Here is a 12,992-nt window from a genome sequence, read left to right on the forward strand (position 1 = left end):
AGCAGATCACTTCTGCATACCAGCATTGATTTATAGAAACTGAAGGCCGTGAGGAGTCCTTCCATTTAAATTAAGCAGGCAATACAAGAGTTCCTGCCTTCCCAGTTACAAGTTAGAGCCCAGTCACCCCCACACAGTGAAGGAAGCCACCAACCTGTGAATAGAGTGGTTAAACACTGTTTAAAACATCTACTACTTCTTCCATGAAGTCCTTCACAAGGGCTACTGAAGGTATGCTCCTCTATTTCTCTGTGGTGTTTTAAATGATTGCGGGTAACTTCACAAAGCCTTAGAGTTTATTTTAATGCCTTCCAATTTTTCTTCCAAATCAAAGAACACAACCTTACTGTGTCTTGACACAGCATATGCATATTCACAATGGGAGAGAATCTCCACAGCAGAAGAAAAAATGGCACAGACACCACTCTTCCCCCATGATGTGAAAACCTGAACCTAATTTATTTTAGGCCCATGGCATCCTGCTTCCCCTCCGCGCTACAGTACTGTTACAGTGTGAGCTTTACTGTATCAGCAGTAACACTAAGTTCCTGGAGAAGTAGATTTAAACTTCTGGGAGAGCTCTTCCAGCACCTCCATTAGCTTCTCCTCATCCTCAGGTGGACTGTGGGTGCTTGCTAGGGGTAAGTGCGTAGGGACTGGTTGCCTGACTGGAAGACCAAAACAAAACAACAACAAAAAATCCTTATGGTGACATTTAACTACCTCTTCTGGAGAATTTTCTGCTAGGCCTTATAGTGCCAAAACATACCTGATGGTCTGCAAGCCATGAAATGTACCTTCTAGGTATCTGTAAACAATTTTAGTTAAGTATATCTTCTAAACCAGAAATGAAACTAATTTCATTTGTCTCCTGGAACTAAAATGATTGTCCTTTAGGCAAACACAACTTAGACTGGGGAGCAAGACCTCATTTGCAGCTAAGGACAGTATAGATGAAGGAAGGACTGGTTGCGGTGTTACACATGCTCTATCACTAGTCCAACTCCTGTAGACAAAGGCCAAGAAGTTGAGATTGCTGTTGCAGGCAGAGGATGCTTTGGCAGCAAGTTTTTCCTTGCCTCCTAGGTAAAGTTCCTGGTGCTACACAAATTCTCCAGCTGGGACTTTGTAGTCTGGATTATTTTCAATCTTAAAATACTTACTTTCATCCTTAAAAATAACAGCTAAATTCTAAATGCTAAAGAACTTCAGCTAATTGCTCAATTGCCTTAAGTAACATGTATCCAATAGAAAGACGTGTGACCAAATTTGCTCAGTTTGATGCTTTGCTTGGTTCTCCAAATCTCATACTCCTCAGTCTGTGTAAATATAGCTGTATCACCATCCATTCAAAGGGATTTTTCTCTGAAAAACCTGGTATCTAGAGCCCGGGAACATTATAACAGTGCTCTCAGATGTCTATGAAACAACGGTCAGAGCACCCGTGCAGCACTGTTAGTCTATTAAATAAGCCCAACTTCTGCAGTAGCCAGCTGAGACTAAAAGAACAAGTGGTTGCAACATTGGGCAGCAGATTTCTCTGAAAACATATCAGGCTTCCCAGGGGAGCAAAGCTGTTTGCTCTCTTAAGAGTAAATGTTGTAACTGGCTGCACAAGCCATGAAACCTCTGCTCATGGAAAACTGAGGAGAGGGAAACACTCAGAGGAATGTTCCCTTCTCCATCACACAGAATATAAACTGCTTCCTACCTGCTTCCAGTAGCTCGTGCTAGTTTGGGAGCTACGTGTGAAAGCCAAGTTCAGAATCACAGAGAAGATGCTTCTAGTCTTTGGAAAGCAGAACTCTGTCAAACATTTTTTATTTATTTTGGCAGATGCAGAGAATTCTGGTTGTACGAGTCATGTTCTCACTTCCCTTTTTTTTTCCTCAGGAAAAAAAAATTGCTGGCTTTGGTTTGCACTTAAAGGGAACAGAATAAAAGAATGGAGGAAATGGAGGGAAGGTGTGACTGATTCAGGAAATGGCCGTCAAGGACCAGAAGAGCAGACTGTGGTAAAGTGCTCCTGCTCACAAAGTCCTTTACTGAGCCTGAAGGCAGCCCATAGTAAGCTGTGGCTTCCAAAGAGCAGTAGGAGAGAGAAATAACTGACTTCATCACTCTTTGAGAAGCACAGGACATAGGCACAGGACTTCTCTTGCAGCCTCAAGAGCAGTCATGCCAAGGCCAAAGCTCTCAAGAGTCAATAGCTATAGCTGAAGAGCCAAGGCACGTTCCCTGTTTACTGAAGCTGGGGGTAGACAAAGACCAAAAGCAAGAGCCTGGTGGAATTATGACCTAGAGAGAGAGCAACTGAGCAGGAGCATTAGGACCAGAAGAAGGTGATAGGAGTTTGAAAAAGGCAAAGCCTGGTTCTACAAAGAAGACTGACCAGCTGGGATGTGGGTTTTCTGCATGCACCACATGATGACATGAAAGAGGTCTGGTTAAATATCTGTCAAACAACACTGTGACTACCTGGGAGGGGACAGATGGGACAAAGTCAAACCAACTCTGGAACCAGGGTCTGAGCTTCCTGCATGCTCCGCCTAGAAATTCAGTGAATCAGGATTTGAGTGCCACATCCAACAAAAGTACTGGGCTTCTGTAAGCAATTAACCTGCGCTTTCTTTTCTCCTTCTGGACTGACCTGCATGACCATTAAGACATCTATGCCTACAGCTGCTTCTACTAAGATGTCTGTCATCTGCCTGGGAGAAAAGAAAGGCTCTGCCCTATTTTTTCCATTCCCTAAGCTTAGAGTGCCAGAAACGCCACTGTGCTCAAGTCCCTGCCCAGGATTGGAGAAAGGGGGAATTGGCAGTTTTAACTAGCATGAAACAGTAGGAAGAAGAGCAAAGCCAACCCCCAGTGCTCTGTGAGAAGGATGCTAGTTTCCCAGCATCATAAAAGATGCTGTTTGCTGTGATTCACTTTACCTTGGCACAGACCTGTGTACAGCCATTTTCATTTAAAAAATCCCAACCCTCCCTAAAGAAATGCTTTAAGTCTCCATCAGCTACTTTAGAGGACAAAACCAGGAACATAACACAACTGTTCTCTGGCTGCACAATGCTCACTTAAACCTTTAGTCTTGGAACGATTTGAAGAAATGCTTTATCCTTTGAACAATGGTTGCCTGGTTGACCTTTCATCACCTTCCAAGCCAGATGGGGATCCTACAGTTCAGGCAGCTTAGGGATCTCCACTGCTTCGCAATGTAGAACAATGCCAACTTACCTTGGAAGAATAAGCCACTCAGTAACTTTGTTGCTTCAAATACTGCCAACCATACAACAGTATCAGCTCCCTGGGCCTCTGTGCGCAGGGTATTTTTCATCTTCTGGTAGAAATCTGGCATTGATGATCTCACAGCTAGAAGAAATAACACCAGAATGGTGGTATGCCATGCAAGACACTTGATTTTTTTAATTTTTTTTTAAAGCAGCTTAAAATTGAAATTGTGAACGTAGGAGAAAGAGAAGGCATCTCAGGAGTTTATGAAAGAAAAAAAGTATTTCCCCATAGCTAGGACTACAATGACTTGTGGTGGAATAGGGCTAAACTGCCAGATGATCCACCAGTTGTTTGTTTGGGTCAAATTACAGGGATAAAACTAGTAGGAGCTGAGAATAAGATCAGTGAGAGGTTTCTGAGCCTATTCCATTCTAAACTGCAAAGATGTAAGACAAGGGAGAAACAGAAATACCAAAAACCCAAGTATTCTAACAGGATTTTTAGCTCTTATTTCCTCAACAGTTTTAGGAAACCAGTTGCAGCATTGTATTTAAAACCTGTATGGTGAACAGTACCTAAACCAACTACATAATTAATGTTTAAACTCTGGTTTCTTTTTATTTTGTCCAACAGGTGATGATTGAAAGCCCATCCCCTGAGCTGTTTATTTTTGGAGGTTGGAGAGTCCTTGAACTTTAAGGTGGAATACCTTTATGGTTCATTAGGTTTGAAATTCACAGAGGATCTGATCTGCAAAAATAAATATATTTCAAAGAAATATAAATACTAGGATATTTAGTTGGAAAGGGCAGTCTTCAAGTATAAAGTAGCCAGGGAAAATGTTTCTGCTGTCAGAAGCAAATCTGGGGAACTGCATCCCTAGAAAAGACCTAGAGACAGACTGCTGGTCTGCATCCAAAGTTCGGGTGTTAGGGGCTGGTAACATATTGCAGAATGCACCCCGCATACTGGATAACTGATGCCGGCCTTCCTGCTGAGACACAGTCACTGAAGAACAGCTGCAGCTCAGACAAAGGACTGTCTGGCCAAACACTGCTTCTTGATGGCAGTAAATGTTCAGAGGAAAAGGAGAGGAACAGGGCTTGCACAGTGGTGCATACTCCATTTTCCTGTATGCCCTTGCAAATTCCCAATGTCTGCACGTTGGTACTTACAAAAGCAGAAGTTCTGTGTGTTTAACAGTCCCACTACAAATGTTAACTTAGAGATTAGCTTAAAGCACTATGGCTCTGCTGTGCATTTGTGCGGGGCTGGAATCATTCGTTACCCATTAATATTCTCTGGATATAGACAGATAGCAGACACTACAGAACAGAGCTACCAAGGGGGTACAAAACTACTTCAGACACCAGTGTGGAGCCAAGACATCACTGCACCTGTTGGAGAAATCTACCAGAAAATTTCTTTTCTCTTTGCTTTTAGACTAATCCAGAAACGAAAAAAATTATAGCGTCAAGCAGATGTTACCTGGAGTGTCTGCCCAGCCAGGATGCATAACAGAGAAATGGATGTTTCTGCAAGCTTTTGCCCATTGTTCTGTCAAGACAACTTGCTGTCTCTAGGACAGAGCAAAAAGAGCCAGACTAGTATCAAGTTCAATAGCCTGCCCACCAAGTTAGTTCCCAGGGAGATAAGCTACACCCAATGTGCTGTAAATACCGGGATGTTTATATATAGCAGAAAATATACCCTTGCTCATCCTGATTGAATTTATTGGATAATTTTTTCAGAGACCACCATGGTCATTGCAATCCATATCCTGGCCACAAGCTTACTTTTAAAGTGGTTACACTGCTTTTACTGACCACATCTACTTGCTGCAGAGTGTCGGTAAGAACTAAGAAGGCAGAAAGGGTTTGTCAGCACAAGACAGTTTTCCCCCTTGAGACTTATATCAAATCAAATTCAAGTCTAGCCATGTTCTCTGTGCAAGATGGTATGCACTCACAGGTGCATGCCATCATACTCCTGAATATTATTCCTGGTGCATCTCTGCACGAATTGGATGCAATGGGAAAGCAACAGTGAATGTCAGGCTTTTTGCAAAGCAGATGGTATAAGCTGCCTAGCAAACAAGTGCTGGGCTTTGTTTTCAAAACCATGGACCATACCTTGTTTTGTGCATACACCATAGTTCCATCAAATGTCCCGTTTTCTGACTGCAAGTCAGATAAGTTTAATTTTTGAACTAGCATGCCCCCAGAAGAGACAGTTATCTGTAATCAAATGAATGAAAAGCAAATGAATGAAAAGCAAAACCAGGAACTCCCCACAATTTTGCTCATGCATGTAATGTTATCTTCAGGCCATATTTGGAAGTCCCTAGGGAGCAGGATTCTTCTGCACACTCTTAGCACTATGCTTGCACTCGTGTGTGGAACATACCTGGAAATGAGGTGGAAGAAAAACTATTTTTTAGAAAGTGATTTTCATTCAAAGTGGTGTTGACTCCTCCAGGGAACTTTGTGCTCCTTCCTTTTGAAAAGTAATCAGGAGAAAGAAAATAGCAGGATAGCACTATTTGTAGTTTATATGTTTATCATTTATCAAATTGTTAAAATTATTATATATTTTTATTAACGAATTATATAATTAGGAAACAAAAGATTGTACAAAACTTAGAAAATTTCATTTAAAAAAGAAGTATCCACTGTCCTACTTTATGCCAAGACCTGTGAGGTTCTTTTAAGCCTATACTCCTATTATAGGAATTTTGCACTACGCTGCAGGAGATGCCTTGCCCCAGGGAAAGTAAAAGGGGAAGTTTCCAAAGGAAGTGTTTTGTACTCTGATTTGCAATGAGGGGTGGAGGGTTGTGGGCAGGAGTTTTACCTTGGAGAAGGAGGTTGTTAGCAAAATCACAGAGGTTTCTCAAGATGCTTACAGCATTATAACTAATCCTGTATTGCTAGCACAGTCAAAGAAATGCTGTCACAAACCAGAAAGTAAGAACAGTAAAACACCACTTTTCAACAGCATAGCAGACTCACCACTCTGGCATCAGCTTCTTTTTCCAGGAGGGGCAGCAGGGCAGTTGTCAGAATGTATGTTCCTAAAAGACAGAGAAGCACCAACATCAACTTTTCTTTTTAAAAAAGCTTTCTTCTCTCCCCACCCTTCCCATCACAACCCAAAACCCAAAGTCTATTTCTGAAAATAGATCTGAATTTAATGAAGATACCTTTCTTTACCACCACCCCCGCTGTTTTACCTGCAATATGCCAACTCAACCTGTAGTGGCCCTCGTTGCTGCATACTTACCAAAAGGCACATCAGTTATTTTATAGACTTTTATGTTTATTGTACCCATAAAGCAAACTGCTCACTACATTCAGCCGTGACTCTGAAGGCAAAATAGCTCAGATAAGAATTTCCTTGGTGGGGGGGGTGGGGGGTGGTGCCAATGAAGAAACAGGGAATGCATTTCCCCTCCACGTGTGGTAAATATACATGTATCTATGCTGGGTCACGAACAAGAGAAGAAAACTGCGCTTCACGCTTGTGTTTCTTAGAGCCTTGCATATGCACTTGAGGCTTGCCCATTTTTGCCTTCACACTGTGAAATCACTTAGAGTACGCTGACACTTTTGATTTGTGTTGCACACAAAAACTGTCTCTTAAATCCCCAGCATGACTATTACAGAAGATAAGGAATCCTTAGGGGGAAAAATATTAATGTTGCATGCCCAAGGCTGAGCTAAGATTATTTGCAGAAACTTAACTGTGTCCTTCCTCACTTTGATCGTGTTCATTTAGTGTAGATTCGCACACACCACATAAATATATTCCATTACAGCTGTTACCATGACCAGCAAAGTTTGTTATTCAAAACATTGTTCAACGCTAGTATATTTGATTCAGACACACCTCATGATGTTTCACCCACCCAAGTGCAACAACAGCGATTTTGGTTTGGTTTTGTCTCAACAGAAATACGTTTAATTTTTTTTCCCTTTAAACCGTATTTTAAAAATTGCTTCAAAGTGAATCTAGCCCCATTTAGTCTAGTGTTTCTGCATCAAGTGTAATACTTCTCTCTTATCTCTTCACAAATGGCTCTAGTTCAGCAGTTCTATGTCAGTGATAAACTTTTTCCATGAGCTACTGAGGCCATGTTTTTCACTAGACATGAGGACTTCAGCATGTGTCTTTATAACCTCACTTCCACAGAGGCAACGAGATCACCCAGTTAAAATACAGCATGTTTATAAATATGCTACCAAAATGAAACGTGTTACATGCTTGGTGAACAAACCATTCAGTTCCCCCATCAGCCACAGCAGTCTTCATTTTCTTTATATAATCAGAGGAACATCCATATGCACAAAATATATGTAAAACCCTGGCAAATCAAACAAAGCAAATGCACAGCAGATGAGTAAACACAGCCTGTCTTCAGCAGAAAATGCAAGCAAAGGCAGTTGCCAGTGAATAATAATCTCCCCTGGTAGAGGCGGGGAGACTGAACGATGACATCATTAGGACAAGAACTACTGCTGATTGTCATGGGAGACTGCTGCGATGAAATAAAAAAATAAAAAAAAAATCACTTCAGTACAAGCTGAGAGCCTGGATTAAATTTTGATTTGTCATTGACCCTTCAAATGCAAAGTAACATCATGTTTTGGTTAAATAAGCTGCATCTCCTAAAGGCAGAGCTGCGATGCACCAGCTATGGCGATGCTTCATTTTACTGTCCTGCAGATTAATTTACGCTTTTAAAGGGCTTCATGTTGATTTGTTAGTTCTAAAGGGATGCAAAGATGAATGCATTAACATTGCCTCACTAACAACTGACTTTTGTTTTGTTTTCCAGCTGGATGAGAGAAATGCTCAGTGCCAAAAATCCTGCTTATAGCAACTACAGCTTGTCAGAAGTTTATGTGCTTATTTAAAACCACAAACTGCAAAGCCAGCATCTCCCCTCTTTCTCAAGTTCATTAAGAATTCAGTAAATCCCACAGAGCCAGAGCACTCCATCTTTTTGCCCCACAAAACCACTTGCAAATTTGCTTTGAGACAGAGCACAAAAAGACCAGTTTTGATCTCAGCTTCCTATGCTAAGCACTAGTATCTCAAAACACACACAGATGTGATGCATCAGGCATTAAAACTGAAGCATTTAATTTCTCCAGCTACTAAATACTTCACCAACTATTGTCCCCATTTGAAGTGTTCAAACACAAACTCCTTAGTACTTTAACAAATATACTTAGATATTATATGTCCTTGTTTGCATGGGCTGGTCTGTCAGGCAGAACAGCCTGGACAAGAAATTTAGTCTAATAATAGTAGAATAAGTATACCTTATTAATAAGGTATATTTCTGGTTGAAATACATCATCATCAATTGAAAACTCCACATTTTTATTCATGCAAAAGCTGGCACACAGTTTGCTAGTTACATTTAAACAAACAGGAAGAATGCTAAGTGCAGCAGTGTAGAGGCCTGGCACAGCCACGTACCTCATGGCATGTATTTTGCCAAGCACAGCTGTATTGCAGCACGCAGTAATATAGAAATTAATTTCTAAGTAAAAGAAGAAGCTGCAGATTAATGTGTTGCCTGCCACAGTCCTTATAAAAACATGAATTGCATTACCAGTAAAAAAAAGCAAAAAAGGAAAATTTTAGTATTTTTAGTTAAAAAAAAAAAAAAGCAAGGAAAACCAAGGCTGATATGGTAGAAGAAACTATATTTCCCTCTTCCCTGACTCAGGGAAACCAAGACAACATCCAAATTGTATATCCTTTTGCTAATAACTGATAATTAATATCAGTGTACTGGACATCTGCCTTTCCAAAATGATGTGAATAAGCTGTAAATAATATGGTCAAGTTTGTATTCATAAACCAGTATTCATTGTAATGCATAAATGAGCCTGTAATTGTATAGCGACAAAAGGGTTAAAATGTCTGAAAGATCATATAGACTGTTTTGGCAAGGAAGTTGCAAATCTCTGCAAGGCGAGCTGTCCTCCCTGTTTGCAAAGCAAGCTGCCCTACCAAGGAGATAACGGGACAGCAGGATGCCCTTGAGTAGAGTGGACTCCCTTGGGTACCCCCGGGATTTTCCCGGAGGGACTCCCCAACTCACCGGATCACTGCAGGGGCAGACAAGAATCCCATTATAGTAAGTGACAATATTCTTTATTGCTTTATTCTGGTATTACCGGTTATCTGTTCTCTGGAGCTGCCCGTAAGACGAGAGGATTGACTCCCGCAGGGTGGCGTACGGGTATACTTTGTGACTCGCGTCTCAAGTATATGTCTGGTCTGGAAAACTCAGGTATACTTCTGTAGCTAGCACCCCAAGTATACTTCTGGTTCTGTTTGGGTTTTATCAGCATTTAATTGCCATCTGGAATCTGGCAAGTTTGCTTATAAAGCTTATTTGCTGCAGTGTTGCTTATTTTGGTTACCGGATTTATGGAATGTGGAATTTGACTTTGATAATTGTTACTGTGATTTCGGTTATATTTTTGATAATAATAGTAAGTTCTTGGTGTTGCTATAGAAAGATACCTGCGTGCTGCATTTTGTAAGTATTAATTCTGTAAGTGATAAGTGTGTTCTGTGAGTGTAAGCTGGGAAAAATGGGAGGAAAGCAGAGTGGTGGGATTTTAAAGAAAAGCCCGTTAGGATGTGTCTTGAATCATTGGAAGGATATTGGAGGGTCTGCTGGTGGAAATGTGAATAAGAAAACATTGATAAAGTACTGCAATCAATGGTGGCCACGTTATAAGCTGGAAGGTGGGGAAAAGTGGCCTTGTAATGGAACTATAAATTATAATACTTTGCTGCAGTTAATGTTGTTCCTACGGAGAGAAGGAAAATGGGATGAAGTAATGTATGCTGATATGTTTTTCACTCTGAGGAATCACCCAGAGTGGCAAAAGGAGTGTGGAATTAACCTAGCACCACAAGATCCCTTAATATTAGCAATGGAAAAGGATATGAGGAAGGATGGGATAGGAAAACTGAAGAGATGTTGTTCAGCATGTAGTATTGGTCAGAGATGTTTAAAATTAAGTGAGTCAGAAGAAAGGGTGGAAGATTACGTTCCACCTTTACCGATCGTGGAAAATGGGAAAGCTGAGGGATCCGAGGGTGAGGAACCCAGAGACAATGTGAACCCTAAAGGGTTCACTCCAATTACTGCTCGTACGCGGAGCAAAGCAGGATTAGGGAGCAAATCAGGACCAGTAATACAGGCTCCCTTGCGACAGGCTGTGGGAACTAATGGGCCTGTTAGAATCAAGATTCCTTTTTCCACTAGTGAATTAGATTCATGGAAAGAGGCAGTAAAAGGTTATAGAGATGATCCGGAGAGGATAGCCAGTAGGTTCGAATTAATTGTGAAAAAATTTGGATCCGGACTGGAAAGATATAGAAATAATGTTAGCAGCTTTATCTGAAACTGAGAAACAACTGATAATTAAAACTTCACGAACGCATGTACAAGTTCAAATAGCCTCAGGAGTTTTACCTGGAACTGTGGAAGTCCATGTTCCAAGGGCAGATCCTGACTGGGATTATAATGATGATAATGATTATAGATTATTAAAAAGATATCAAGAATGGATAAGAATCGCTTTAGAAAATGCCATTCCTAAGTCCGTGAACTAGTCCAGGCTATATATTATAAAACAAGGACCATCTGAGACACCCTCAGAATTCTTAGATCGTTTAAGAACAGCTATGCAAAAATATACAACGATAGATCCTTCCTCAGAAGAGGGTAAATTACAATTGGTTTCATTATTTCTGGGACAATCAACAGAAGACATAAGGAAAAAACTCCAAAAATTACAAGGGGCAGACATGAGGGACTTAGAAAAATTAGTAGAAGAAGCGTGGAGAGTGTTTAGAAACCGGGAAGGGGAGGAAAGACAGAAACTGGGACAGACCATTGCGGCAGCAACGGTAGCCGCCTTGAATAACCAAGGACCAACTTTTCGAGTTAAAAATAGGGGAGATGGGAAACGAATAAGGACCCAGCAACCACCTCTAAAAACAGATCAGTGTGCCTATTGTAAAGAGGTAGGCCATTGGAAAGGGGAGTGTCCAAAATGAGGGAGTGTTGGGGCTCTTGCTGTATTGAATGATTATACTGAACTCTGAAGCAAGTGGAAAAATACTGAAGAAATAAGACGAGGTTGCGACCAGAACAGTGGGATGAAGAAAAAGGAGCAAATTGCAGATGTTGGCACAAAACCAAGGCCAACGAGACGTGATAAGAGGAGCTGGGAAACCGCAGAAAGGAGCCTACATGCCAGAACAAGCAGAAACAGAAATCTTCCCAGTAAACAATTGTTAACCAATCATATTATTATACGCTTGTAAAATAGCCAATCACATTATTGCACGCTTATAGAATGCCTTATAAAAGTCTACCTGGTTTGTACAATAAACGGATCAGATCTTGAACTCTGTGAGTATTTGAATCTGACTCCCGCTCGCCCGAAATGCCCGCAGCATCTGGTGACCCCGACGTGATCCGATGAGGGTCGACAGGATCGGTTAAAAGGTCAGGAGGATTCATTAAGGATCGTGTTACGAGCTGCGGAGCCGGCGAGGATCCTGCTGCCAGCGGAGAGAGAGCTGGGCGCCCGAAGAAAGGCGGAACGTGCACGGCTGACCGGTGAGTCAGGAAATTTAAGCAGGATGGGAATCACTGCATCAGTGGTGGAAAAAGCAACCGTAGACAGTTTGATGAAACTGGCAGAAAAAACTGAAACGCCAGTCTCACGGTAGGCAGTAGTTGATCTGCTATGTTGGAGTCGCCGCCGTGGTTACCTTGCTTCTACGCAAGATGTATATAATAATGAAACATGGAAGAAAGTAGGAGAGGACTTATGGGAATCTGTGCAAGTTGGGACTAAGGGGGTAAAGACTTTGGCTCGCACGTATCGAGCTGTACGGGGTATGGTCGCGCAGTTACACGGCGAGGCTCAAGTCGCTGCAGCTGTTAAGGCTGCAGTGCGGTCTCCCGGCGATCCTACTGCTCAGTCGGAGGAAGAGCCAGAGGGACAACCTCCGTGTGAAAATCCCCCCGATTATACATCCAAAGCTTATCCAGTACTGACCACTGCTGAACGAATAGCGTGGGGATTAGATGATGAATTACCACCCTGGTGTCCTGAAAAGGAACAAGCGGCGAGCGGCGGCGTGCGGCCCGGCAGGCCCCGTCCCGGCCGCGGTTTCTCTCCGAGGCGGCACCCCGCCCCTCCACCCCCCCCCTCCACCCCCCCTCCTCCGATCGGCGCCATGGCGATGCAAGCGGCCAAGCGAGCTAACATCTGGCTGCCCCCAGAGGTCAATCGGATCCTTTATATTCGGAACCTGCCGTATAAAATCACAGCGGAGGAAATGTATGATATTTTTGGGAAATACGGACCTATTCGACAAATCAGAGTTGGAAACTCTCCTGAAACAAGAGGAACAGCTTAAGCTTCTCAAGGAAAAATACGGACTTGATTACAAACCCCCCCCCCCAAAAAAAAAAAAAAAAAAAAAGAGAAAAGAAAAAAAAAAAAAAAAGAAAAAAAAAAAGAAAAAAAAAGAAAAAAAAAGAAAAAAGAAAAAAGAAAAAAAAAGAAAAAAGAAAAAAGAAAAAAAAAGAAAAAAGAAAAAAAAAGAAAAAAGAAAAAAGAAAAAAAAAAGAAAAAAGAAAAAAAAAAAAGAAAAAAGAAAAAAAAAAGAAAAAAGAAAAAAAAAAGAAAAAAGAAAAA

The 12,992-nt window shown here is 41.5% G+C and overlaps 1 protein-coding gene across 1 annotated transcript in view; it reads right to left on the reverse strand.

Annotated features, from left to right (window-relative positions):
• Nucleotides 1–278: 278 nt before the first annotated feature.
• LOC129783143 (dehydrogenase/reductase SDR family member 12-like) overlaps nt 279–12,992 on the reverse strand; it is a 40,108-nt gene continuing 27,394 nt past the window's right edge. The window contains exons 3-7 of the mRNA XM_055792944.1: nt 6,249–6,310; nt 5,370–5,474; nt 4,726–4,816; nt 3,241–3,375; nt 279–668 (exon numbers count right to left, since the gene is read on the reverse strand). Of these exons, the coding sequence (XP_055648919.1) occupies nt 541–668; nt 3,241–3,375; nt 4,726–4,816; nt 5,370–5,474; nt 6,249–6,310 (521 nt within the window). The 3' untranslated portion in view covers nt 279–540. The remainder of the gene's footprint in view (nt 669–3,240; nt 3,376–4,725; nt 4,817–5,369; nt 5,475–6,248; nt 6,311–12,992) is intronic.

Source organism: Falco peregrinus, chromosome W (assembly GCF_023634155.1).
Source record: "Falco peregrinus isolate bFalPer1 chromosome W, bFalPer1.pri, whole genome shotgun sequence".
Classification (NCBI taxonomy): domain Eukaryota; kingdom Metazoa; phylum Chordata; class Aves; order Falconiformes; family Falconidae; genus Falco; species Falco peregrinus.